Source organism: Anomaloglossus baeobatrachus, chromosome 8, assembly GCF_048569485.1.
Source record: "Anomaloglossus baeobatrachus isolate aAnoBae1 chromosome 8, aAnoBae1.hap1, whole genome shotgun sequence".
Classification (NCBI taxonomy): domain Eukaryota; kingdom Metazoa; phylum Chordata; class Amphibia; order Anura; family Aromobatidae; genus Anomaloglossus; species Anomaloglossus baeobatrachus.
This window is the reverse complement of record NC_134360.1, coordinates 159,660,900-159,687,027: the sequence shown is the minus strand read 5'-3', so window position 1 is coordinate 159,687,027 and position 26,128 is coordinate 159,660,900. Positions and strand designations below refer to the sequence as shown.

At 46.6% G+C, this 26,128-nt stretch overlaps 1 protein-coding gene across 5 annotated transcripts in view; it reads left to right on the top strand.

The window, feature by feature from the left end:
- PTPRC (protein tyrosine phosphatase receptor type C) overlaps positions 1-26,128 on the top strand; it is a 297,791-nt gene that overhangs the window by 232,720 nt on the left and 38,943 nt on the right. For all 5 annotated transcript variants that reach the window (XM_075322141.1, XM_075322140.1, XM_075322139.1 and 2 more), the window contains 6 exons: positions 7,138-7,247; positions 8,780-8,870; positions 8,946-9,022; positions 9,866-9,902; positions 11,949-12,046; positions 15,215-15,340. In XM_075322141.1, coding sequence (XP_075178256.1) covers positions 7,138-7,247; positions 8,780-8,870; positions 8,946-9,022; positions 9,866-9,902; positions 11,949-12,046; positions 15,215-15,340 — 539 coding nt within the window. The remainder of the gene's footprint in view (positions 1-7,137; positions 7,248-8,779; positions 8,871-8,945; positions 9,023-9,865; positions 9,903-11,948; positions 12,047-15,214; positions 15,341-26,128) is intronic.

Genomic DNA, 26,128 nt, shown 5'->3' with positions numbered 1-26,128 from the left:
CCATCTTGGTGGAGTCCTCAAAGTTTTGGAGGATGGTACATAGGTCTGACATCCATCTCCACTCCTCAGGTGTTATGTGTGGAGTTTGACCCATTTCCCGACGGCTTAGGTGATGCAGGTACTCAACAACTGCCCTCTTCTGCTCACATATCCTGACCAACATGTGCAGAGTTGAATTCCAACGCGTGGGGACATCACACACCAGTCTGTGAGCCGGAAGATGCAAACGGCGCTGAAAGCCGGCAAGGCCGGCTGAAGCAGTAGGTGACTTTCGAAAATGTGCAGACAGGCGGCGAACTTTTACCAGTAGATCAGACAGCTCTGGGTATGACTTTATAAACCGCTGAACCACGAGGTTGAGCACATGGGCCACGCATGGAACATGTGTCAGCTGGCCTCGCCTCAAAGCCGCCACCAGGTTCCGGCCATTGTCACACACGACCTTTCCTGGCTTTAGGTTCAGAGGTGTGAGCCAGTGATCTGCCTGCTGTTTCAGAGCTGTCCACAGCTCTTCTGCATTGTGGGGTTTGTCACCTATGCAGATTAGCTTCAGCACAGCCTGTTGCCGCTTCGCCGAGGCAGTGCTGCAGTGCTTCCAGCTTGTGACTGGTGTGGAGGGCACAGTGGATGAGGATGCGCAGGAGGAGGAGGAGGCTGAAGAGCATGACATTCCGGAGCTGTAGAGTGTGGGTGAAACACTGACTGAGGTAGGGCCTGCAAACCTTGGTGTGGGAAGGACGTGTTCCGTCCCTCGCTCAGACTGGGTCCCAGCTTCCACAATATTAACCCAGTGTGCCGTCAACGAGATGTAGCGGCCTTGCCCACAAGCACTTGTCCACGTGTCTGTGGTTAGGTGGACCTTGGGTGAAACAGCGTTGTTCAGGGCACGTGTGATGTTTTGTGACACGTGGTTATGCAACGCGGGGACGGCACACCGGGAGAAATAGTGGCGGCTGGGGACCGAGTAACGTGGGACAGCTGCCGCCATCAGGTCACGGAATGCTTCAGTCTCCACCAGCCTAAAAGGCAACATTTCCAGCGCAAGCAGTCGCGAAATGTTAGCATTTAGAACTGTGGCATGTGGGGTGTTGGCAGTGTATTTGCGCCTGCGTTCAAAGGTTTGCTGAATGGATAACTGAACGCTGCGCTGGGACAAGGACGTGCTTGATGATGGTGTTCTTTCTGCGTAGGCAACTGCAGGTGCAGGAGTGGAGGAGGCTTGTTCGCAGGCAGCATGGACAGAGGATTGGCTCGCATGCACAACCAGCGAAGACGTAGCAGTGACATCAGCAAGCACTGCTCCTCGACTCTGTTGTACTTCCCACAAAGTCGGGTGCTTGGCTGACATGTGCCTGATCATGCTGGTGGTGGTCAGGCTGCTAGTTTTGGTACCCCTGCTGATGCTGGCACGGCAGGTGTTGCAAATGGCCTTTTTTGAATCATCTGGATCCAACTTAAAAAACTGCCAGACTCGGGAAGACCTAACATTTGTACAGGCACCTTGTGTCGTCGTGTTGTTCCGGGGAACGGTTGCCTGACTTCTGCCTGGGGCCACCACCCTGCTTCTTACTGCCTGTTGTGATGCTACGCCTCCCTCCCCCTGTGCACTGCTGTCCTCGCTCTGCATATCCTCCTGCCAGGTTGGGTCAGTTACTGGATCATCCACCACGTCGTCTTCCTCTTCCGCACCCTGCTCCTCCTCCTGACTTGCTGACAATTGTGTCTCATCATCGTCCACCACTTGTTGAGACACGTTGCCAACTTCGTGAGAACGTGGCTGCTCAAATATTTGGCCATCTGTACAGACGATCTCCTCATGACCCACTTCAATATGAGCTGGCGAGAGGCCAGAATGTGTGAATGGAAACGTGAACAGCTCTTCCGAGTGTCCAAGTGTGGGATCATTAATGTCCGAGGAGGACGTGTACTCAGCCTGGTGGTAGGAAGGAGGATCAGGTTCAGAAATATGCGGTGCAGTATCACGGCTACTGACACTTGACCGTGTGGAAGACAGAGTGTTTGTGGTGGTGCCAATCTGACTGGAAGCATTATCTGCTATCCAACTAACAACCTGTTGACACTGGTCTTGGTTCAAGAGCGGTGTACTGCTGCGGTCCCCAAGAATTTGGGACAGGACGTGCGAGCGACTAGATGTGGCCCTTTGTTGTGGCGAAATTAGAGCTTGCCCACGACCTCGGCCTCTGCCTGCACCACCATCACGTCCACTTCCTTGTTCCTTGCCAATGCCCTTGCGCATTTTGCAATGCTGTGCACTGCTGACGTGTATATTCACTACTTGTGCGTTATATCAAAGTGTGTGGAAATTGTACACAAGTGCACCTGTACGCTGCCACCAACAGGCACACACGTGCGGTTTTAAAAACCAAGCATGGACGCAATAATAACCTAACAGGTTTTTTTGGGGAGCGACAATTACAGACAAGTCAGACACTATCTGGACTGTTTTACACTGTGTACACCAGCCCCAGATATGATGAAGGCTGGTATACGGTCACCACTACCCTGCCTGCCTGCCTGTATACTGGTACAATAGTCCTGACAAGGACTCTTTTGGTCACTAGCCTGTATTCAGACCTGGCTATACCCTGCCTGTATATAGCAACAGTAGTCCTGAGAAGGACTCTGCTACTGTACTCCGACCTGGCTATACCCTGCCTGCCTGTATACAACTAGAATAGTCCTGAGAAGGACTTTTGGTCACACTGTTTGCAGCCCTGCAACTGAAAAAGCTATAAAGGGCCGCAAAGCTTTCCCTGAATCAGCGACACTCTCCCTACACTGACTGTCTGAATAGCTGTGAGCAGAGCACAGCGCGCCGGCCGATATAAAGGCTCGGTCACGCTGTGCAGGCCGGCCAATCACTGCAATTCCACAACTAACAGGGCTGTGGCATTGCAGTGGTCTGCCAGCCAATCCCTGCATGAGGGCTGGCTCTCAAAAGAGCGCCAACATGCAGAAATGAAGACCACGAGTACAGCACGAGTATCGCGAGATTACTCGGTCCCCGCCGAGCAGCCCGAGTACAGCGATACTCGTGCGAGTACCGAGTAGTGACAAGCATGCTCGCTCATCACTATGGAGAACCTCTTTTATCCATATGTTCATGGGTGCGTATGGCCCTTCGTATGCGTGCTCGCATGGCAAGCCTGCATTACTTCCAGCACATGTTGGCTGATCTGATCAGCCAACATATGCAGCTAACAGGTGCCTGTGGATCTTTGATCCACTCATGCCTATTAATTAGTTAGATTACAAAATCTGACAGCGTGATCTAACACACGTTGGCGGGGATTGCAACATTCCCCGCTGTCATCGGCGGCCCCGTAATGAGATTACGGGGCAACGATGGGTTGTTATACCAGCCTTGGGTCAGCTGATAACCGCTGTTGCTGTCATGACGAAGTTCCTGTGAATGCCGGCAGAGCATCAGCATTCACAGGAGATCAGAATTTCTGATGCTCAAAGCGATGCTGGAGCATCGCTCTGAACAGAAGAAATTGGACGGTGCAGGCTTCAAGTCCACTAAGGGGACTAATAAAATCCATAAAAAATGTAACAAAGTTTTTGAAAAAAAAAATTCAAAACCTAAAACTTTAAATCAACCCCCTTTTGCCCCATTGAAAATAAAACAATAAAATGCAATTACAAGTGATCCAAACATCTCATCTACAAAAAAAAAAAGTATAATTAAAAACGTAGCCTCAAGACGCAAAAAATAACCAATCACACAGACCCAGATCCTGAAAAATAAGAACATTACGGGTCAAGGAATATGGCAACAAAAGCGCTATTCTTTTACTATTTTTTTTAACCACTTAGATAAAAGTAAAACAATACATGTTTGGTATCTACAATCTCATATTGACCTGGGGAATCATACTGCTAGGTAAATTTTACCATATAGTGAGCATGGCAAATAAAAAAAAACAAAGAACAATTATGGAATTGGATTTTTTCAATTTTTCCACACTTGGAATTTCTTCCCCGTTTTACAGTACACTATGTGGTAAAATTATTGGTGTAATTCAAAACTACAACTTGTCCTGCAAAAAAAAATTCTCCTATGGCTATATTGAAAGAAAAATAAAAAACAGTTATGGCTCTTGGAGAATGAAAACTGATTCACAAGAAATAGCCACAAACATCAATAAATAATTACATAATATTTTGATTACATCAAGAATTTTTAAAAAAAGATGCAGCAAGGAAAAGTGACAACACAAGGAGATGGGTCCGGCACAGCAAAATAAATCTACATAATAACATTAAATATCAACCAGTATTAAATATATAATATTTTTTAAAATGCAAGGAGTGTATAAGTTACTAGAAGGTAATATCTAGGGATGATCGAATACCACAATATCTGCTTTGACGAATATCCAACGAATAGGTTGCAGCTATTCACATATTCACGAATATTCGACGCCCAATGTAAGTCTATGGGAAACTCGAATAACGTTGGACCTAACAGCGAGCTGTGGTGACTGAGGAAAAGGCTGAAATGGATGGGAAAAGGCAGAAACAGTATGGGCACAGCCTGTAGAAGGTGCAAGACTGCATTTCTGGTGTCTTGGAATAACGTGCTCAGAGCAGCATGCGGCTTTTACGTACTCGCCAGAACAGCTCTCAAACGAAATCGCTTTTTTGACAAACAAAATGCAGGTCTTCCGGCCTCTCTCTCTTTCTGTCAGTTTCTCCCTCTATCCCCCTCTCTCATACTCACCATTCACTGACCAAATACCGACACGATGCTGCACGGCTGTCACACTGCTCTGGCGGCTTTTCCAACTCTTGAAAATGCCGGCCGCTCATTATTCCATCTCGTATTTCCTGCTTCCCCTGCCCACCGGCGTCTATGATTGGTTGCATTCAGATGCACCCCCACGCTGAGTGACAGCTGTCTCACTGCAACCAATCACAGCCGCCGGTGGGCGGGTCTATTTAGTGCAGTAAAATAAATAAATAATTAAAAAAAATGTTGTGTGGTCCCCCCAATTTTGTAAAGCCACATGGCTGAAGGCTGGTATTCTCAGGATAGGGAGCACCCTGTTATGGGGAGCCCCCTAGCCTTAAAATATCAGCCAGCAGCTGCCCGGGATTACCGCATCAATTAGATGTGACAGTCCGGGGACTCTACCCGATTCATCCAGAATTGTCCTGGTGCGGTAGCAATCGGGGTAATAAGGAGTTAATGGCAGCCCATAAGTGCCACTAAGTCCTAGGTTAATCATGGCAAGCGTTTATGAGATACCCCCAATCATTAACCTGTAAGTGAAATTAAATCAACACATACACCCGAAAAAATCCTTTATTTGGAATAAAAGACAACCCCCCCTCTTTCACCACTTTATTAAAATCCTCAAATACCCTGATTGCCAGCGTACCAAGGCAATTCTGGATGAGCTGGGTAGAGTCCCGGGACTGTCGCATCTAATGGATGCGGCAATTCTGGGCAGCTACTGGCTGATATTTTTAGGCTGGGGGTTCCCATAATGTGGTGCTCCCTATCCTGAGAAAACCAGCCTTCAGCAGTGTGGCTTTACTTTGGTTGGTATCAAAATTGGGGGGCCCGCACGCTGTTTTTGTTTAATTAATTATTTATTTATTTATTTATTTTACTGCACTACATAAACCTGCCACTGGCGGCTGTGATTGGTTGCAGTGAGACAGCTGTCAGTCAGCGTGGAGGTGCATCTGAATGTAACCAAACATAAGCACCAGTGGGCGGTGGAAGCAGGGAATACGAGATGAAATAATGAGCGGCCGGCATTTTCAAAAGCAGAAGAAGCCGCCACAGCAGTGTGGCAGCTGTGCAGCGCTGTGTCGGTGATCGGTCAGTGATTGGTGAGTATGAGAGAGAGGGGGGGAGAGGGAGAGACCGACAGAGAGAGAGAGAGACCAAAAGACCTGCGTTCTGTTTGTCAAAAAAGCGATTTCTTCAGCTGCTAGCAGCTACTGGAAACTGTATTCAGCCCTTACAAGGACTATTTATTAGTTGGATCTAAGAACGCTCTCCCGCATACAATACAGTCTACCTACACTGCCAGCTCCCTATCACTACGTGTTCATAAAATGGCCGCTGGCTTATATAGCCCCTATAATGCTGTGCGGCCAAGCCAATTACAGTAACACCACAACAAAGATGGCTGCGGCGTTACTGTGAGGGCAAGTAACATCAGATGTGTTTATTGGCTGTAAAACAGGCGTCAGGAAGTCAGAAATGAAAATGAAAGTATCGGAGCGGATGTTGTTTTATCCATCGGATACCGAATGGTGCGAATAGCCTGTTATCTGTCGCATACCGAATAGTGGCAAATACATTCGCTCATCCCTAGTAATATCAAAAATATGTATATCCAGCTATTGATAATGTATATAAATAAATATATAGGCATATTAGCAGCTACAAAATATCTCAAAATATATAAAGTGCAAAAAGTGACAAGAATGTGCAATATAGAGAAAAAGTGTCTAAGTAAACAAATAGGAGCTGTAATAGATGTAATATATACTCAATGTGCAAATTATGCAATCGCTACTAAAGTGCAAGAGTAATATAACAGCCAATTATCAATGTAAACAATGTACACTGCAGGAATTGCAAAGAATATACTATATAAACCAATATTGTCATTAGTAAAATGTATGGCAACCTATCATACTAGTGATCATATGACACGAGGAATCACCAATAAAGTATGTATGATATAACCATGATCAATAAATAATACCAAAGGCGGTTACCTGTAGTCATCAGAACAGCAGCTGTGCCGGCACCAGGTCCCAAGTCCCTACGCGCGTTTCAGCATACCTTTGTCAGGGGGAATGTATGGAGTAGAATATTGCAATCCACAGAGCTGCTGAGTACTGATGATTATTTTACAGCTAGGCCTTCAATTGTTAGCTCCTGGCAATGTAAAGCACTATCCCGGAAAGATTACTTAGCTAAGAATGTTGTGTGCAGATTACTCTGTGGCTTGGAGACTTGGCTTCTTGTTGCACAAAATTGCTTGAGTCACTGTACAATAATGATATCTGTGTGACTGTGATATTCGTGTCACTGTCATCTTCTGTGAGCTTTTTAACATCACCTTTAAACTTTATTTTTTAAAGACGATGAGAAACAGCTTTTGAACATTGAGCCCATCCCAGTGGATCAACTCCTTGAGACATACAAAAGAAAAAATGCTGATGAGGGACGTCTATTCCTTGATGAATTTCAGGTAAGTAATGGAAAATATTTATGACTTTTTTACAGTACATTTGAAAGTATATCGGGGCCTAATATAATAAAATTAGAGAGTAAAGTGTGCTCACTCGAAAAAAACTTTTTTTAGGGGCACCATATAGTGTTACTGTTTCCCAGTACTTTTGGATCAAACTTTTGGATGAAGGCATGATAATTGGTCAGTTAAAAGAGAATCTGTCAGCAGGTTTTTGCTATGTAATCTAAAGGACAGCATGCTGCAAATGTTAAAACACAGAATTCAGTGATGCCTGCTTGTCAAGGTCCGATCTGTTATTTGCTATGTTTGTATAACCAGTAGGACTGTTAATTGCTCTACAATGTCATGTGCACGGCAGTCCGGCACACCCCCTCCTCTGATTGACACCTCACTGTCAATATGCAATCTCTATGGAGAGTCTGGTGTGGGCAGGGACAGCTCTCTCAACTCTGCTACATGGCTAAATTAAAAATATCTGATTGTGTCAAAACTGCTACACCTTGTAATCTAAGTGGTACATTGTTGAATTCTGAGTCTCTTTGCCTACATCATGCTGCTCTCAGATAAAGTAGCAAAAACCTGCTGATGGATTCCCTTTAAGAAGCCATCCTATATGTGGTTAATTTCTCTTCAGAACAATAGGGATGTGTTGCTATTTATTCCTTGGAGGTCTAGGGTAAAATAATATCTAGCGATCTGTTGATTAAGGCTGCTTTCACACATCTGGCTTGAGCTGTGCGGCTCAATCCGGCTGTGCAAGCTATGCAATGGATGCAGTGAAAACACCGCATCTTTTGCATAAGTTTTTCCCATGCGGCCCGTCCAGTTTTTGCCGCTTGCGGCATGCTACTGAGCATGCGCAGTGGCAAAAACCGCATGCAGCAGCCGGATGCGGTTTTTGCCGCATCGCGCCGCATCCGGCCGCTATAGGCATGCATTGAAAAATGCGCCGCATCGGCCGAATGCGGCGCGATGCGGTTTTTTTTTGCCGCACGAAAAAACGTGCCAGGCAACGTTCCATCCGGCCGCCGCATCAGCTAAATCTGCCGCATGCGGCAAAAACCGGACCGAACGCGAGCCCATGCGGCTCAATGCGGCACTAATTAAAGTCTATGCAGAAAAAATGCAACCGGCAGCAAACAAAAACGGTTGCGATATTCCTGCAAGGTGCCGTATTGTGCCGCATTGCAGAAACCGGAGGTGTGAAAGCAGCCTTACTCACCCCTCAGATTCCAGGCTTGTGTCCTCTGACAGTAAGCAGAATGCAGTCTGTACACGTCTCACCCTTCACTGGGTATACAGCATAGATCAGTGCCAGGCAAAAATAGGGAGGAACGCTCTGCCAGATCATTAGAGAACCAATCTGCTATACCTGGCATGTCTCAACTTTCCTCATTGTGGACTATTAGAAGCACATATTTTAGTTCTTGTAAAAAAAATAAATGATTTGTTATTCACCCAGCAAGAAAAAAAATATTTATAAAAACACCATTCATTATTTATTTCCTTTTTTTCCTTTGTTTTTTTAGAGTATTCCACGTGTGTTTAGCAAATTTCCCATCAAAGAAGCCAGAAAGCCATGTAACCAATCAAAAAACCGCTACATTGATATTTTACCTTGTAAGTAATTTGTTTTGTGCATTACCGCTAATTGTGGAACTTACAGAAATGACTGATCACTAATTCATTTTACAGATGATAGCAACAGAGTGGTTTTATCAGAAATACATGGAGAACCAGGATCAGACTACATCAATGCCAGCTACATTAATGTAAGGCTGAAGGCTTTCTTAAACTTAGCTTAACCGTCTATGATCTTTGCTTAAAAACTTTATTCCACTTAAAGCCTGCTTTACACCTTTCAATTCTGCATATGATATCGTACGCGATGTGACACGCCCCCATCGTATGTGCGACACATTCAATTTGTTGACCGTGTCGCACAAACGATTAATTGCTGTCACACGTACTTACCCTTCCATATGACCTCGATGTGGGCGACGAACATCCACTTCCTGGAGTGGGAGCGACGTCACGCGTCAGCCGGCCAATAGAAGCGGAAGGGCGGAGATGAGCGGGACATAAACATCCCGCCCACCTCTTTCCTTACGCATTGCCGGCGTGAGCCGCAGGACGCAGGTAAGATCTGTTCATCATTCCCGGGGTGTCACACACTGCGATGTGTGTTACCTTGGGAACATTGAACAACCCGACGTGCAATTTTATGAAAATGAACGACGTGTATGCGATGAACGGTTTTACATTCAATCGCCATCGCACGTAGCTGTCACACGCTACAACAAGACTAACGATGCCGGATGTGCGTCACTTACGACGTGACCCCGCCGACACATCGTTAGATTTGCTGTAGCGTGTAAAGCGGGCTTAAGAAACACATCAGCTCTAGGAATTTTGAATTTTGTGTCAGTGCAGTTTATACATAAAACTTTGCTTTACATTAATTAAAGAGAATAGTTATTAGCAGAGTACGTGCTACTAGAAAACATTTTATTTCTAAATTTAATATTTTCCGTAATACAGTGGTCATTATTAGAATTCTTTGTCACATCTACTATATACTGTTTATATCTCATTGGCTTCATTTTTGTATATAGGGATTTAAGGAACCAAGAAAGTACATTGCTGCTCAAGGTAAGCTTCGTGGCCATAAGGACATCCATCCTGTCTTAGTTTAGCTAATATTTAAAGCTGAATGTGTGTATGTATGTGTGTATGTATGTGTGTATGTGTGTGTGTATGTCCGGGATTGGCATCTGCACCGTCGCAGCTACAGCCACAAAATTTTGCACACTCACACGTCTGGACCCCGAGAGCGTCATAGGCTATGTTGTGAGGTGAAATTTTAACCCCGCACATTCCAATTTACCAATCAATTTTGCCCCTATCTACATAATGGGGAAAAAGTGAAATTAAAAGTGTATCCGCACCGTCGCATTTAGGCCCGTTTCACATGTCAGTGAAAAACACAGACGTTTTTCACTGGCGTGTAAAACACGCACATGTCCCTGCGTGTGCCGTGAATCTCGGCACAAGTGGGTTGTCTAAGTGCAATCCGGGCTCCGTTCTCCGTGGCCCGTGATTGCACTTAGAAATCAACTCACCTGCGCCCGCTCCCGCTCTCCATGGTGCTGAATCCTCCCGCGGTGCAGCATCCGGCTGGCGCTGACCCCCGCAGCAGCTGCTTCCGGGTCGGCTGTGTCGCGCATAATGAATATGCGCGACAGTAATCAGCCGGCTTAGAAGCAGCAGGGAGAACGGGCTGCAGAGGACATCGCTGGACGCCGGGTGAGTTAAAATGTTTTTTATTTTAAAAGCACGTTTTTTTCTGGCACGTGTTTCACGGACCACACCACTGCGTGGTCCGTGGGACATCAGTGATGCCAGAAAAAAATGGACATGTCTCCGTGCGGCAATCACGCACACGCGGGTACGCTGCACGGAGACACGTGCAGTGACAAATCACTGACGTGTGAGCAGACCCATTCATTAGAATGTGTCTGCGTATGTCAGTGATTCTGGTACGTTTAAAAAAAAGCACAAACGTACCAGAATCACTGACGTGTGAAAGGGGCCTAACAATCACAAAATTTTGCACAGACACCTCATGTGACCCAGGGAATGTCATAGACTATGTTTTGATAGGAAAATTTAACCCCGCACTTTACAGTTACTCTCCAAAAAAGATGCCTCCATTAAAGTAAATGGAGCCTGGAACTACAGGTTATTAGTAGGAGCTGTGATTGGTTGCTATAGGAACAAAAGACATTCATAGTATAAGAAGCTTATATGTGAGGTAATAAGATGTCGGTGGGGAGACAGATAGAGACAGACAGAGAGACAGACAGAGAGACAGACAGAGAGACAGACAGAGAGACAGACAGACAGGGAGAGAGACAGAGAGATAGAGACAGACAGGGAAAGAGACAGACAGAGACAAACGGGGAAAGAGACAGACAGAGACAGACGGGGAAAGAGACAGACAGAGACAGACCTGGAAAGAGACAGACCTAGAAAGAGACAGAGACTGACCTGGAAAAAGACTGACCTGGAAAGAGACTAACCTGGAAAAAGACTGTCCTAGAAAGAGACTGACCTGGAAAGAGACTGACCTAGAAAGAGACAGACCTGGAAAGAGACTGACCTAGAAAGAGACTGACCTGGAAAGAGACTGACCTAGAAAGAGACAGACCTGGAAAGAGACAGACCTAGAAAGAGACAGACCTGGAAAGAGACAGACCTAGAAAGATACAGATGAGGAAAGAGACAGACGGAGAAAGAGACAGAACTAGAAAGAGACAGATGGGGAAAGAAACAGAGTGATAGAGACAGACAAAAAAGAGACAGAAGAGACAGGCAGATGGGGAAAGAGATAGACCTGGAAAGAGACAGACCTGGAAAGAGACAGATGGAGCACATTACTTGGCCAATTTAGTTAAATCTGTGTGGAATATCTGTTGTGTTGAAATATATGTTGTGAAATGCTTCTATTAGCTTATTTTTTGCCTTTTAATAATTACATTTCTATCTATTTGTTTTGTGGCTTTTGTGTGCAGAATAATTTTTTGTTAATACATTCTATTTTGTTAACAACAGTTATTAACCCGGGCGAAGCCGGGTAGTACAGCTAGTTTGAAATAAATTGAATTTTGTTTGCACTTAACTGTGGGTTGTTTACAGGCCCCAAGGAGGAAACTATGAATGATTTCTGGAGGATGATCTGGGAGCAGAAGTCAACCATCATTGTGATGGTTACCCGCTGTGAAGAAGGGAACCGTGTAAGTGGAAACTAGTGATGGCAACTTTTCAGAGCTCATGACGACAAAGCTAGATTGTAGAAATTTACCATGTATCATTTTATGCAAAAAAAAGTCGTCAATAGTTCTGCATGTTCACATAATTCTGTTTTTGTTTTGGCTTACTTTTCTCAGATTTTGTACTTCCTTTAAGAGATAAATTTAGGTTGATATATAAAAAACATTTAGGTATTAAAAAGTGAGAAATGGCCAAAAATGTTTTAACTAAAATAATGGAAGATGTTTATACAGTGTACTGTATAGATATGTTTTGTATGTTTAATGAAATTAAATGGACACTTGTGCTCCAGAGACTCCCATCGGCTAGAGAGTCCTTTAAACCGACAGTTTGATGGTAGGGATGCTAGGGGGAAGTGGCTGGATCCACATCTGCCCTGCCAGAATATAGAAAACTAGAAGGTGGCCCGATTCTAACGCATCGGGTATTCTAGAATTTACGTATTGTGTAGTTAATGTATGATTTTTGTTTTATATATATATATATATATATATATATATATAGAGATGTTGTTGTGTGTAGTTGCCCAGTGTTTGTGTAGGGCGCTGTAAATGTTCTGGGTGTTGTCTGGGTGTGGGGGGTGTGAGAGCGGTGTTGTTTGTGTGTTGCGTTGTGTGTTGCGTTGTTTGTGGAGCGCTGTGTGTCTGTAGCGTTGTGTGTGTGTGGTGCTGTGTGTGTTGCGCGGTTTGTGTGGGTGTGTGGGTGTGGAGTGCATGTGTGTGTTTTGGGGGGAGGTATGTTTTGTGCAATGTGTGTGTTGCGCAGTATGTGCATATATTTGTGTGTGCCGCGGTGTTTGTGTGTTGTGTGTGTGCAGCATAGTCTGTGTGTGTGTCTGTGTAGGGCGGTGTTTGTGGTTCCCAGTGTGTGTGTGGTGTGTTGTGCGGTGCGTGTGTGGCGGTGTGTGTGTGTGTGTTTTGGGGGGAGGTGTGCACCCCCCATCGTGGTCCACCCCGCATGCTGCACCCCCCATCATGCTCCTTCCCCCATGCTGCGCATCCCCCATCGTGCTCCATCCTCCATGCTGCGCACCCCCCATCGTGCTCCATCCCCCATGCTGCGCACCCCCATCGTGCTCCATCCCCCATGCTGCGCACCCCCCATCGTGTTTCATCCCCCCATTCTGGGCACCCCCCATCGTGGTCCACCCCCAATGCTGCACCCCCCATCGTGCTCCATCCCCCATGCTGAACCCCCCATCGTGCTCCATCCCCCATGCTGCACTCCCCATCGTGCTCCATCCCCCATGCTGCACACCCCCCATCGTGCTCCATCCCCCATGCTGCGCACCCCCCATCGTGTTTCATCCCCCATGCTGTACTCCCCATCGTGCTCCATCCCCCATGCTGCCCACCCCCCATCGTGCTCCATCCCCCATGCTGCGCACCCCCCCTCGTGTTTCATCCCCCCATTCTGGGCACCCCCCATCGTGGTCCACCCCACATGCTGCACCCCCCATCGTGTTCCATCCCCCATGCTGCACCCCCCATCGTGCTCCATCCCCCATGCTGTGCACCCCCATCGTGTTTCATTCCCCCGTTCTGGGCACCCCCCATCGTGGTCCACCCCCCATGCTGCACCCCCCATCGTGCTCCATGCCCCATGCTGCACTCCCCATCGTGCTCCATCCCCCATGCTGCGAACCCCTCAGAGAGGAGTATAATAGGAGGATTACAATAGGAGGAGTATAATGGGAGGAGTAGTCCTGGGGAGTAAGTGTACAGGTGCCCAACGTGTGCGGGGGGCGTGGCCTAGCGGGCATCATATGTGGGGGCGGGGCTTAGTAGGCATCGCGTGCGGGGGCGTGGCCTAGCGGGCATCGCTTGCGGGGGCGTGGCCTAGAGGGCATCGCGTGCGGGGGACGTGGCCTAGCGGGCAGCGCATGCGGGAGGCGTGGCCTAGCGGGCATCGCGTGTGGGGGGCGTGGCCTAGCGGGCATCGTGTGCGGGGGGCGGGCCTGGCCAAACGGTTAATCTAAGCGGGGGGCGGGGCCAGGCTGAGCCGAGCGGCCAATCCGTGTGGAGGGGCGGGGCCCGGCCGAGCCCAGCGGCCAATCCGACGGTTGTCACTGTAAGGACACAATGCCACTGTAACGACACAATTTTGGAGCAAGACAGACAGACAGAATAAGGCAATTATATATATATATAGATACTGACAATAAATAAATACAAACTACCGCGTTACCTGATGGGGAAAAGGTTTGGATAGACCTTAATATGTCATAAATGTTGAAAAAAGGAAGTCAGACGTAGATTTAGATACTAAAAATAAAATAGATTTTATTTATCATATAGGATAAATGTTTAAAAGTGACATAAAAATGTTTATATGTTTGCATGCAATTTTGTAATTTTTTAGTTCAACTTTTTTGTTTGTGCCAAGACACTTTGGAAGAGCACTGTGTTTGGTAGAATGATTGGATTGTCCCAGAACTGTCCTCAGTTATATTTTGGTTTTTTAATGTCATAGTTTTAAATGGAATCATGTATTTCCAGCTCAACTCTTTCTGCCTATCGTTTAAAGGGAATTTGTCTGCAGGTTTTTGCTATGTAAGTGGGAGACAACATGCTGCAACGGTTAAAACATAGAATTCAGTGAGGCCTGCCTTGTTAAGTTCCAATCTGTTGTTAATTTGCTTTGTTTGTTGAAGCATCAGGACCCCTTTCATGGCTCAGACTACAAAGTCACGCGCAGGGCAGTCTGGCACACCCCGTCATCTGTTTGATACCTGTAAATGTACAATCTCTATAGAAAGCCTCAGCTCTACTAGATGGCTAAATCTAAAAATTGTGATTATGTCAGAATGACTGCACCCAGTAATCTAAGTGATACATCATTGGATTCAGGATCTCTTTGCCTTCGATATGCTGCTCTCAGTTGAGGTAGCAAAAACCTGCTGACAGATTCCCTTTAAGGGCCAAGGAAGAACACAGAGCACAAGGTACTGTTGTAGTATTAGGTGGCATGCACAATCTGACATTTATAACCAATAATTTAAGGCTGAGATACCCTTTTATGTGTTTTGGTACATATACTCATATTTTTGGAAAACAAAATATGAAAACTATGTACATTTTCCGGTATCCAAAAGGAGTTTGTTTTCACATAATTGTGATTCTGAATTTCAGAACAAGTGTGCTCAGTACTGGCCATCAAATGAAGAAGTACCAGAGGAATATGGAGACGTCACTGTGAAGATCACACAGGAGAAATTCTTTCCTGATTACATTACTCGGAAACTACACATCACTAATGTAAGTAATATTGGCATCTTCGATCCAATTACATTCATGGAAATACTATAGTGTTGTGAATTATCCGCTACACTCTCTGTATTACAATACAAAGAATATAAGTAGTGATGGACAGACATGCAGATAACCGGGACCGGTGGGTCCAACAGGAGTTATAAAAAAAATATAAGTCTATAAGGACCAAAAACTGGCGATTAAAAATGGTGGTAGAAGGGATACGGGGATAGGACAAAACGCTTCATGCTTAATGAAGCTCTGGATCAGCAGGAAATGCTTCCACGGCCGCCCATTCACTTCCATGGCCTCGCATTAGCTTTCAATGCATATGCACTGATTTCCCCGCCCACTGATGTCTGTGATTGGTCGCAGTCAGACACGCCCCCACCCTTAGTGACAGCGTGTCTGATTGCTTCCAATCATAGACGCTACGAGCATCTATTGTGGCATAAAAATAAATAAACAAATAAATAAATTGACTTCGGGTCCCCCATATTATGATATCTAGCACAGATAAAGCCCACAGCTACAGGCTGCAGCTCTTGGCCATGCGCTTATCTTGGCTGTGTATCAAAATAAGAGGAACCGCATGCGTTTTGTTTTTTTAAATAATTTAAATAAATAAGGGGTTAATAACATCCCACAGCTGCTACTAAGCCACAGATTAGTAATGGGGAAGGTCTATGAAACCTCTCTCCATCACTAATCTGTAAGTGAAAGTAAGTAAACACAAATGGCAAAAAAAATCCTTTATTTGAAATAAAATCCAAAAAACACCCTCTTTCACTACTTTATTAACCCCAAAACACCCCTGCAGGTCTGCCGTAATCCACACAAAACGGATTGCCACCTCACCAGGGCAGTTGGGAAGAGCCGGATAAAGTGCTGATATTTTCACATTTAATGGATGGGACAATCCTGGGCGGCTTCAGATTGCTACTTTTCAGCTGGAGGGCCCAATATGGATCTCCTCAGCATTAGAATACAAGCCGCCAGCTATCGGGCTTTATCTTGGCTAGGTATCAAAATTGGAGGGACTGGATGCTGTTTTTATTTAAACAATTAAAAAATACTGCATTTGGTTCCTCCTATTTTGATACACAACCAAGATAAGTGCACGGCTGGGGGCTGCAGCCTGTAGCCATAGGCCATAGGCTGGGTATCATATTATGGGGGACCCTATGACAAGTATTTTATTTATTTATTTTTATAGTACAAAATAGACCCGCAGACAGCACCTGTGATAGGTTGCCAGCAGACACTGTCACACAGGCTTGGGGCACATCTGCCTGCAACCAATTACAGATGCCGGTGGGCAAGGAAAGCAGTGCATATGCATGAGGATAATAAGTGGCTCTGGAACTGCGTGAGCAGTGTAGAGCTACGCCAGAGCCTCGGTAAGTATGAAGCTCTTGCTTCATTCTTCTTTTCTTTATTTTTTCATAATTTGTTTTATTTCCCGAGTTGATGGATCCGGATCAATGCCCAAAATCCTTAGCCCGGGTGCCACGCTCAGGTAAATTTGAAACCACATGGATCTGGACTTTTACAGTCTGGGTCCGCCCATCACTAATTAAAGGTTTTGGCAGAAATAATGACCTTCTATATCTGGATCTGCTTTTCCACTTGAATTTAGCGAGTAACTTCACAATCACTTACTAGAAACCCCCACACTAAGGCTTCAGGTTACAGTGAATGATTATCACAATATACAATAGCACAGATGGCCAAGTAAGAGGGTGTCATTCATGGCAAAAACTGGGCACTTACTCTAAAAGCTAAACCTTAGAGAAGATCAAGTTCCTTAAAGCAAAGTATTGAGCATGCACTTCAAAATCTTCTATTTTTTATCAGCCTTCAGCACGATCTCAAGCTATGATGGATGAACATTCTGTAGGAAGATCAATCTGGTACAAGCCTAGATAGGTCCACCTTCACCTTCTGGCATCCCAAACGTCCCATCTATCTCAGCGCAGGAGCAGATACCACATTTGGTGGAAGCAATTACAATTGATCTCAGCTAGGAAAATACAGATTGATTTTTATTGTCTACTAGCTGTACTACCTGGCTTCGCCTGGGTTAATAACTGCTGTTAACAATATAGAATGTATTAACAAAAATGTATTCTGCACACAAAAAACACAAAACAAATAGAAATGTAATTATTAAAAGGCAAAAACTAAGCTAATAGAAGCATTTCACAACATATATCTCAACACCCCAGATATTCCACACAGATTTAACTAAATTGGCTAAGTAATGTGCTCCGTATGTCTCTTTCCAGGTCTGTCTCTTTCCAGGTCTGTCTCTTTCCAGGTCTGTCTCTTTCCAGGTCTGTCTCTGTCTGTCTCTTTCCCCGTCTGTCTCTTTTCATGTGTCTCTTTCCAGGTCTGCCTCTTTCCTCATCTGTCTCTTTCCTTATCTATCTCTGTCTATCTCTTTCCCCATCTGTCTCTTTCCCCATCGGTCTCTTTCCCCATCGGTCTCTTTCCCCATCTGTCTCTTTCCCCATCTGTCTCTTTCCCCGTCTGTCTTTCTCGTCTGTCTCTTTCCCCGTCTGTCTCTTTCCCCATCTGCCTGTCTCTGTCTGTCTCTTTCCTTGTCTGTCTCTATCTCTCTGTTTCTTTCCCCATCTGTCTCTTTCCATGTCTGTCTCTTTGCCCGTCTGTCTCCCCGTCATTTTGTCTGTGTCTTTTCCTGTCTGTCTCTTTCCCTGTCTGCCTGTCTCTGTCTGTCTCTTTCCTTGTCTGTCTCTATTTCTCTGTCTCTTTCCCTGTCTTTCTCTATGAAGGTCTGTGTCTTTCCCCATCTATCTTCATCTGTCTCTCTGGCTTTCTCCTCCTTCCCTGTCTGCCTGTCTCTGTCTCTGTCTGCATGTCTATCTGTCTCTTTCCCCATCCGTCTCTTTCCCCATCTGTCTCTTTCCAGGTCTGTCTCTTTCCAGGTCTTTCTCTGTCTGTCTCTTTCCCCATCTGTCTCTATCTGTCTCTTTCCCTTTCTGTCTCTATCTCTCTGTCTCTTTCCCTCTCTGTCTCTGTCTGTCTCTCTATCTGCCTCTATCCGTCTCCCCACCAACATCTTATTACCTCACATATAAGCTTCTTATACTATGAATGTCCTTTGTTCCTATAGCAACCAAACACAGCTCCTACTAATGACCTGTAGTTCCAGGCTCCATTTATTTTAATGGAGGCATGTTTCTTGGAGAGTAACTGTAAAGCGCGGGGTTAAATTTTCCTGTCGAAACATAGTCTACGACGTTCCCTGGGTCACATGAGGTGTCTGTGCAAAATTTCGTGATTGTAAATGCGACAGTGTGGATACACTTTTCGTTTCCCTTTTTCCCCATTATGTAGATAGGGGCAAAATTGATTGGTAAATTGGAACGCGCGGGGATAAAATTTCGCCTCACAACATAGCCTATGACGCTCTCGGGGTCCAGACGTGTGAGTGTGCAAAGTTTTGTGGCTGTAGCTGCGACGGTGCAGATGCCAATCCTGGACATACACACATACACACACACATACATACATACACACATTCAGCTTTATATATTAGATAATTATTTTAGTTTCAAATTTCTATTGTATATAGTTGTTAAGGATAAAACAAGTTACAACTCCATGTGGTTTTACTGCATGGGCAATTACATTTCTGTATTTAGGGCACAATATTGTAAGGTAAAGCATGAACATAGGACTAGTATGAAGAGTAAATGAGAGTTGGACTTCCAGAGGAGCAGCTTTTTGGATGGCCTTATGAAAAGATGCCAATTAAAAATAGTTACAGTTTGGCCCCTTACGGCACAGGTTAGCTTCCCTCACCTGCTAACTATATTTTGCCAAAGAACTTAGTGTATTTTTAGTTCACTCTCTCACATAGTGCCACTAAAGGCAATCTTGAATAAGAGGAAAAAATATCGGCACATCCAACGTAAAATAATTTCTTTCTTTATTTTCACATAATATTAAAAAAGTCCATCCATATTCAGAAGACCCTGACGCATTTCCGACGCAAAAGAGCGTCCTTAATCATAGGCTATGATTAAGGACGTTCTTTTGCGTCGAAAACGCGTCAGGGTCTTCTGAATATGGATGGACTTTTTTAATATTATGTGAAAATAAAGAAAGAAATTATTTTACGTTGCATGTGCCGATATTTTTTCCTCTTATTCAAGTTATAGTCCACCTGGCGGACTTCATATCGTTGCACTCCATGGATGTGTGGTGACCTATTCCATTGGGCGTGTCAAGCTTTCCTCTACTTCGTCTAAAGGTAATCTTATATATATATATATATATATATATATATACATACACAGTACAGACCAAAAGTTTGGACACACCTTCTCATCTCTAGAGGAACTATTGAGAGGAGACTTTGTGCAGCAGGCCTTCATGGTAAAATAGCTGCTAGGAAACCACTGCTAATGACAGGCAACAAGCAGAAGAGATTTGTTTGGGCTAAAGAACGCAAGGAATGGACATTAGACCAGTGGAAATCTGTGCTTTGGTCTGATGAGTCCAAATTTGAGATCTTTGGATCCAACCACCGTGTCTTTGTAGAAAAGGTGAACGGATGAACTTTACATGGCTGGTTCCTACCGTGAAGCATGGAGGAGGAGGTGTGATGGTGTGGGGGTGCTTTGCTGGTGACACTGTTGGAGATTTATTCAAAATCGAAGGCATACAGAACCAGCATGCCTACTACAACATCTTGCAGCGGCATGCTATTCCATCCGGTTTGCGTTTAGTTGGACCATCATTTATTTTTCAACCGGATAATGACCCCAAACACACCTCCAGGCTGTGTAAGGGCTATTTGACTAAGAATGAGAGTGATGCGGTGCTACGCCAGATGACCTGGTCTCCACAGTCACCAGACCTGAACCCAATCGACATGGTTTGGGGTGAGCTGGACTGCAGAGTGAAGGCAAAAGGGCCAACAAATGCTAAGCATCTCTGGGAACTCCTTCAAGACTGTTGGAAAACCATTTCCGGTGACTACCTCTTGAAGCTCATCAAGAGAATGCCAAGAGTGTGCAAAGCAGTAATCAAAGCAAAAGGTGGCTACTTTGAAGAACCTAGAATATAAGACATATATTCAGTTGTTTCACACTTTTTTAAGTATTACATTCCACATGTTTTAATTCATAGTTTTGATGCCTTCGATATGAATCTACAATTTTTAGAGTCATGAAAATAAAGAAAACTCTTTGAATGAGAAGGTGTGTCCAAACTTTTGGTCTGTACTGTATATATATATATATACAGTGTATATATATATATATATATATATATATATATATATATATATGCTGTAATCGTGATAATTACAGTGGCGTTTGTAGCTAAACTATATGTGTAGTGGGTTTGCTATAGTTATCTAATATATAAAGCTGAATGTGTGTGTGTGTGTGTGTGTGTGTGTATGTATGTGTGTGTGTGTGTGTGTGTATGTCCGGGTTTGGCATCTGCACCGTCGCAGCTAGAGCCACAAAATTTTGCACACTCACACATCTGGACCCCGAGAGCGTCATAGGCTATGTTTTGAGGGGACATTTTAACCCTGTTCTTTACAGTTATTCGCCAAAAAAACTGCTTTAATTAAAGCGAATGGCGCTGGGAGCCACAGTGCAGCCAGAACTTCAGAAGAATGCGCAGTCACGCCCTTATATGGAATGTTGGCGTGTCACAATGCAGCCAGGGAAAGAGACAGACACAGACAGGGAAAGAGGCACACACAGACAGGGTAAGAAACAGACATAGACAGGGGAAGAGACAGACACAAAGAGACAGACACAGACAAAGAGACAGACTGACAGGGAAAGAGACAGACACAGACAAAGAGACAGAGACAGACACAGGGAAACAGACAGACAGGGAAAGAAAGGGAAAGAGACAGACAGAGTAAGAGACAGACAAAGACAGGTAAAAAGACAGACAGGTGAAGAGACAGACAGGTAAAGAGACAGACAGGGAAAGAGACAGACAGGGAAAGTGACAGAGATAGATAGACAGACAAGGAAAGAGATAGATAGACAGACAGGGAAAGAGATTGAGACAGATGGAGAAAGAGACAGAGACAGTCAGAGACAGACAGGGAAAGAGACAGACAGACAAAGAGGTAGAGAGAGAGACAGAGAGATATATACAGAGGGGGAGACAGACAGAGAATGGGAGAGAAACAGAGAGACAGTTACTATCCCAGGCGTTAATACATTCTATTTATACATTCTATCCCGGGAATGTTAATACATTCTATTTTGTTAACAGCAGTTATTAACCCGGGCGAAGCCAGGTAGTACTGCTAGTTAAGTATAAACTTGCCCCCACGAGTGGAAAACCGTTACCCAAGTCATTGGTGTCGTAGCGTGTACTGGCTGAGTCACCGAACCTCATTGTTGATCTCATTGCAATGTCTTTGAAATCCATAGCAGAGATGTATGTAATACAGACTAAGGCTGTGTGCGCACTAGGCCGTTTTGCCCGCGGATTTACCCGTGGATTTGCTGCAGAAATTTCTTGAGAAATGTCTGCAATCTTTGTGCAGACATTTCCCAGCAAATCCTATGAGAAAAAAAAATAGCTGTGCGCACTGTGCAGATTTTTCTCAAGAAATTTCCTTGAGAAAATTTTCTCGAGAAACTTTCTTGAGAAAATGAGCATGTCCATTATTTTCCGCAGGTACCTGCGGTATACCCCCGGAATTTCACTCCATTCACTGTAATGTAATCGCGAAATTCCGGGGGTATACCGCAGGTAGCAAATGATGTGCGGTATACCCCCGGTATAGCCGCGATTTACCTGCGGTAATGCTCATCGCTGCCTGCGGTTTTGCAGGAAGCGATGTCATTATGCCAGGAAGAGGAAGTGGAGCAGAGTAAACACAGACGTCACACTCCCTGGACGCCGCACAGAAGCGCTTTCGTGCGACCTCCAGGTGCCCGTGCAGTCTGTATCCTGCTCCGGCCTCGCGGCTGCCTGCACTGCAGGGTGTCAGTTTCTGCCCGCAGTGTCAGCAGCTTGTCACACTGCAGCGCAGGCAGACACTGACACAGGCAGACACTGACACTGCACTGCAGGGTGTCAGTGTCTGCCCGCAGTGTCAGCAGCCTGTCACGCGGCAGCACAGGCAGACACTGACACCCTGCAGTGCTGGGAGCCGCGGGGATGACAATCGCTGCTGTCAGGAGGTGAGATCATTACCTGCTGTGACGATCTCCTGCCTCCTGACATCAGCGCTGTCACTGCTGTCTATGCCCGTCTCGCGAGCGGCCCGAGACTGTCACTAGCGGTGACGTCACGGGCTCTCGCGATGCTTCTGACAACGCTGCGGGCATAGAAGTCAGTGACAGCGCTGACGTCAGTGTGGCGCCCCAGGACCTGGTCGCCACAACAGCATTGCCCTCCCAAAGGGTTAATGCTGAGCCTGGAGGTAATTGGGAGATCTATTGGCCAGTAAGTTAACACTCAACACAATTCTCCCTCCGGCCAGCAGAGGGAGCTCTGAACCTGGAACTTCAGGGAGGATTCCTTAAGTCTGGCTGAAGGGAGGAAGTAGTGGTTAGTCTGGACACAGGAGTGAAAGAGTGCAGACGCAGGGTAGTGCTGCCTTGTGAAACTGGGGCCTAGAGCTTGGATAGCTTGGCCCAGTGAAGCAAGGGGAGCAGAGAGGCACAGCAGAGACTCAGACATCGGAGTCTGTAGTTGCCAGGGCATAAAATCCATCCCTGGTAGCTGAATCCGGAGGGCAGGAGAGCTGCAAGCCCCCTGTCCCAGAAGCAATCTGAAGGTACAACTGCATCCCAAGGGCCTGGTGTGGGCTCCAGCAGAGAAGCACCAGAGAGGGCCTGCGCAGTCTACCACACAGAAAAGGGGACGAACAACAAGTCCCAGCAGCAAGAGGGCAATTGCAAACCTAAAGTGCAGTGTCCTAAAACAGCAGAGAAAGATTAAGGAGTAGGCCTCATACTCAACTGGCCAAAGATCACCCCAGGCACTTCCAGGCCGGCCGGATCATCTTTACCATCTGTGACGGTCTCCCTGGACTAAGTTTCTGCCGAGTAAAAGAGGAGAAGGTAAAGAGACTACTGTTTGTGCCTGTTTCTTTCATTGCTTGTCGGCCCTGCACCGTGTTAGTCACACAGCACCATAGACTTCCACAAGCACCAACTGTGCCCCGGGCATTGCTCCACCTGTGGGGAGCAGTACCACCATTGCTGCTATAACATCATCCCGGTGGCCTCACACAGCAGCGGCGGCTTAATAGCCGCAGACCACAGGTGGCGTCACGAATACAAACTTAAAGTCATCCGCCACATATTCAACTGACACCCACCAGGGCCACGGAGCCGGGCCCAGCCACCACTGACTACCACCGGACTAGTCCGGCCCGGCACCGGGTGTCCCATAGCCCTGGGGTGGGCAAGTCAACTTTTGGCGTCACGAACAGGATTTCGTGCCCGGTCACACCGGGTACTGTGCGCCTGCAGGAATTGTGCTTAAAAGACTGTGTCTGTCTGTAAACCGCCGCCGCCATTAGCCTCGCCGAGCGCAGGAAGAAGGGTGGCGTGCCTGAAAAAGAGCGCGAAGGGAGCGCGCCATCAGAGCAGAGCGCTGTTAACCCCGCGCGACCCAGAAGGAAATTTGAAAAGTGAACGGAGCCTGGTAAGGTTCACTAAGGGGGAGGAAGATGTCCGACTCAGAGGGAGAGCAGGTGGCTGCCATCGCCCAAGGCGCCGCAGCACCGGCCGAAGCAGTCCCAGTCGCCGTCGCCCCGGCCCCCACTGTAGCGCCGGTAATGCCGATCACCATGCCGTACATACCGGGAGCAGAATGGCTGCCGCAGTACTCCGGGGAGTCCCATACCTTGAGTGACTTCAGAGAAAGCCTGCACAGCTTATTCCGGGTGTATCCGCTGACTGAGAGCCAGAAGGTGGGCATAGTAATGGGACAGCTAGCTGGCGCAGCCCAGCGTGAAGCGAAGTCCTGGCCTGATACAGATAAAGGGACAGCAGCCCAGATACTGGCCAAGCTAAAGAGTACGTTTGACACCCGCACCGCAGCAGAGATAAAGATGAGATTCTTTGGGTGCAAGCAGCGGGCCACAGACAGCATCAGGGACTATGCCTTAAACTTGCAGGAGGCCCTGAAAGCAGTTAAACAGGTGGATCCAGAGAGTGTACGTGAAGAAGACAAACTCCTAACTGAGCAGTTCATAGAGGGGCTCCTGTCAGATGCCCACAGGACCCAGCTGCGTATCCTGGTCCTGCAGAACCCTGCTCTGGACTTTGCCAAGTTTAAGGACCAGGCCATCAGGGTACTGAGAGAATCTACACCGAATGACCCAGTACCCCTCCGGCCTCTTGCTATCACGTACCCCGGGGTGGTGCCTGCAACACGAGCCACTGCAGGGGCTGAGGCGCAGTCCCTGGATAAGGATCCCACTGCAGAGCTCAGACAGCAGTTCCAGGAGCTGACCAAGACTGTGGCTGCCCTTGCCAAGACCGTGCAGTCTCTACAAATGACCCCCTCGCCTGCAAAAATCGAGTTGGCCTCCAGCCCAGAGGACGTCCCATGGATGCGACAGAGGAGGATTCCGCCGACCCGAGGCAGAGACACAGACCGGTATGATTCAACAGGACAACCGATCTGCCGCCACTGCAACCAGGCGGGCCACATTGCACGACGCTGTCCTTTAAATGGGCTGAGCCTGGGGCCAGGAGCCAACCCCCAGGTGTAAGGAAGCCCGGCTCAAACCACAGCCGCAGCAAGTATGTGGGAGGACGACCGGTCCTTCCCATTGTGCTGGATGGGATCCCTTTGAATGCCCTCCTGGATACGGGGTCCCAGGTAACAACCATCCCCCACAAACTGTACAAAAGATATTGGGCTGATTCAGACATTGACCATGGCCCAGATGATGATTTAACAATTGTGGCCAGTAATGGTCAGCCCTTACCTCAAATTGGGTACAAAGAAGTAACCATTAAAGTGGGGCGGGTGGAATTGCCATGTCAGGGGATGATAATTGTAGATATTGATCGCAAAGAATCTGACCCACTGCTAACCATTGGTACAAATGTGATAGAAAATTGTATTGCCGAAGTGATAATTTTGTTGCAACAGGCGTCTGAAACTGCCAGCTCCGGGCAGCAGCGTGTCCTACAGAGGGAGATCAGAGCCCTGATGAGGAGGCAGCAGGTAGAGCTGGCCGGAGGAGAAATTGGCAGTGTGAGGGTAAGTGACCCCCTCCCCATTGTAATACCCCCAAGAAGTGAAATGTTGATATGGTGTCGGGCAGCAATAGGCCTCAAGGGTCAGGATTACCATGCCTTGGTAGAACCGGTGTATTCAGACAGTAGGCCTGGAGTCCTGATAGCCAGAGGGGTAGCGGACGTCCGCAAGGGGAGAGTGCCCGTCCGTGTCTTGAATTGTGGGGAGGAGGAGGCCAAATTGCCCCGGTACGCCACTGTAGCAAAACTGTACACTGTCAGCAACAATACCATTAAAGCAGTGGAACCCTTGATCCCGTCCGACCAGGCGGAAGACAATGGCTCCAAGGGGCAGCCGGAAGACTGGTGCCAAAAATTACATGTAGGCACCGACTCCATCCCCTCGCACCAAAAGCATGGGGTTTACCGGGTGGTACAGGAGTACGAGCGGGTCTTCAGCAAACACCCCCTAGATTTTGGGCAGGTGAAAGGGGTTAAACATCAAATCCCCACGGGTGATCATCATCCCATTAAAGAGAGATACCGCCCTGTACCCCCCGCACAGTATCAGTGT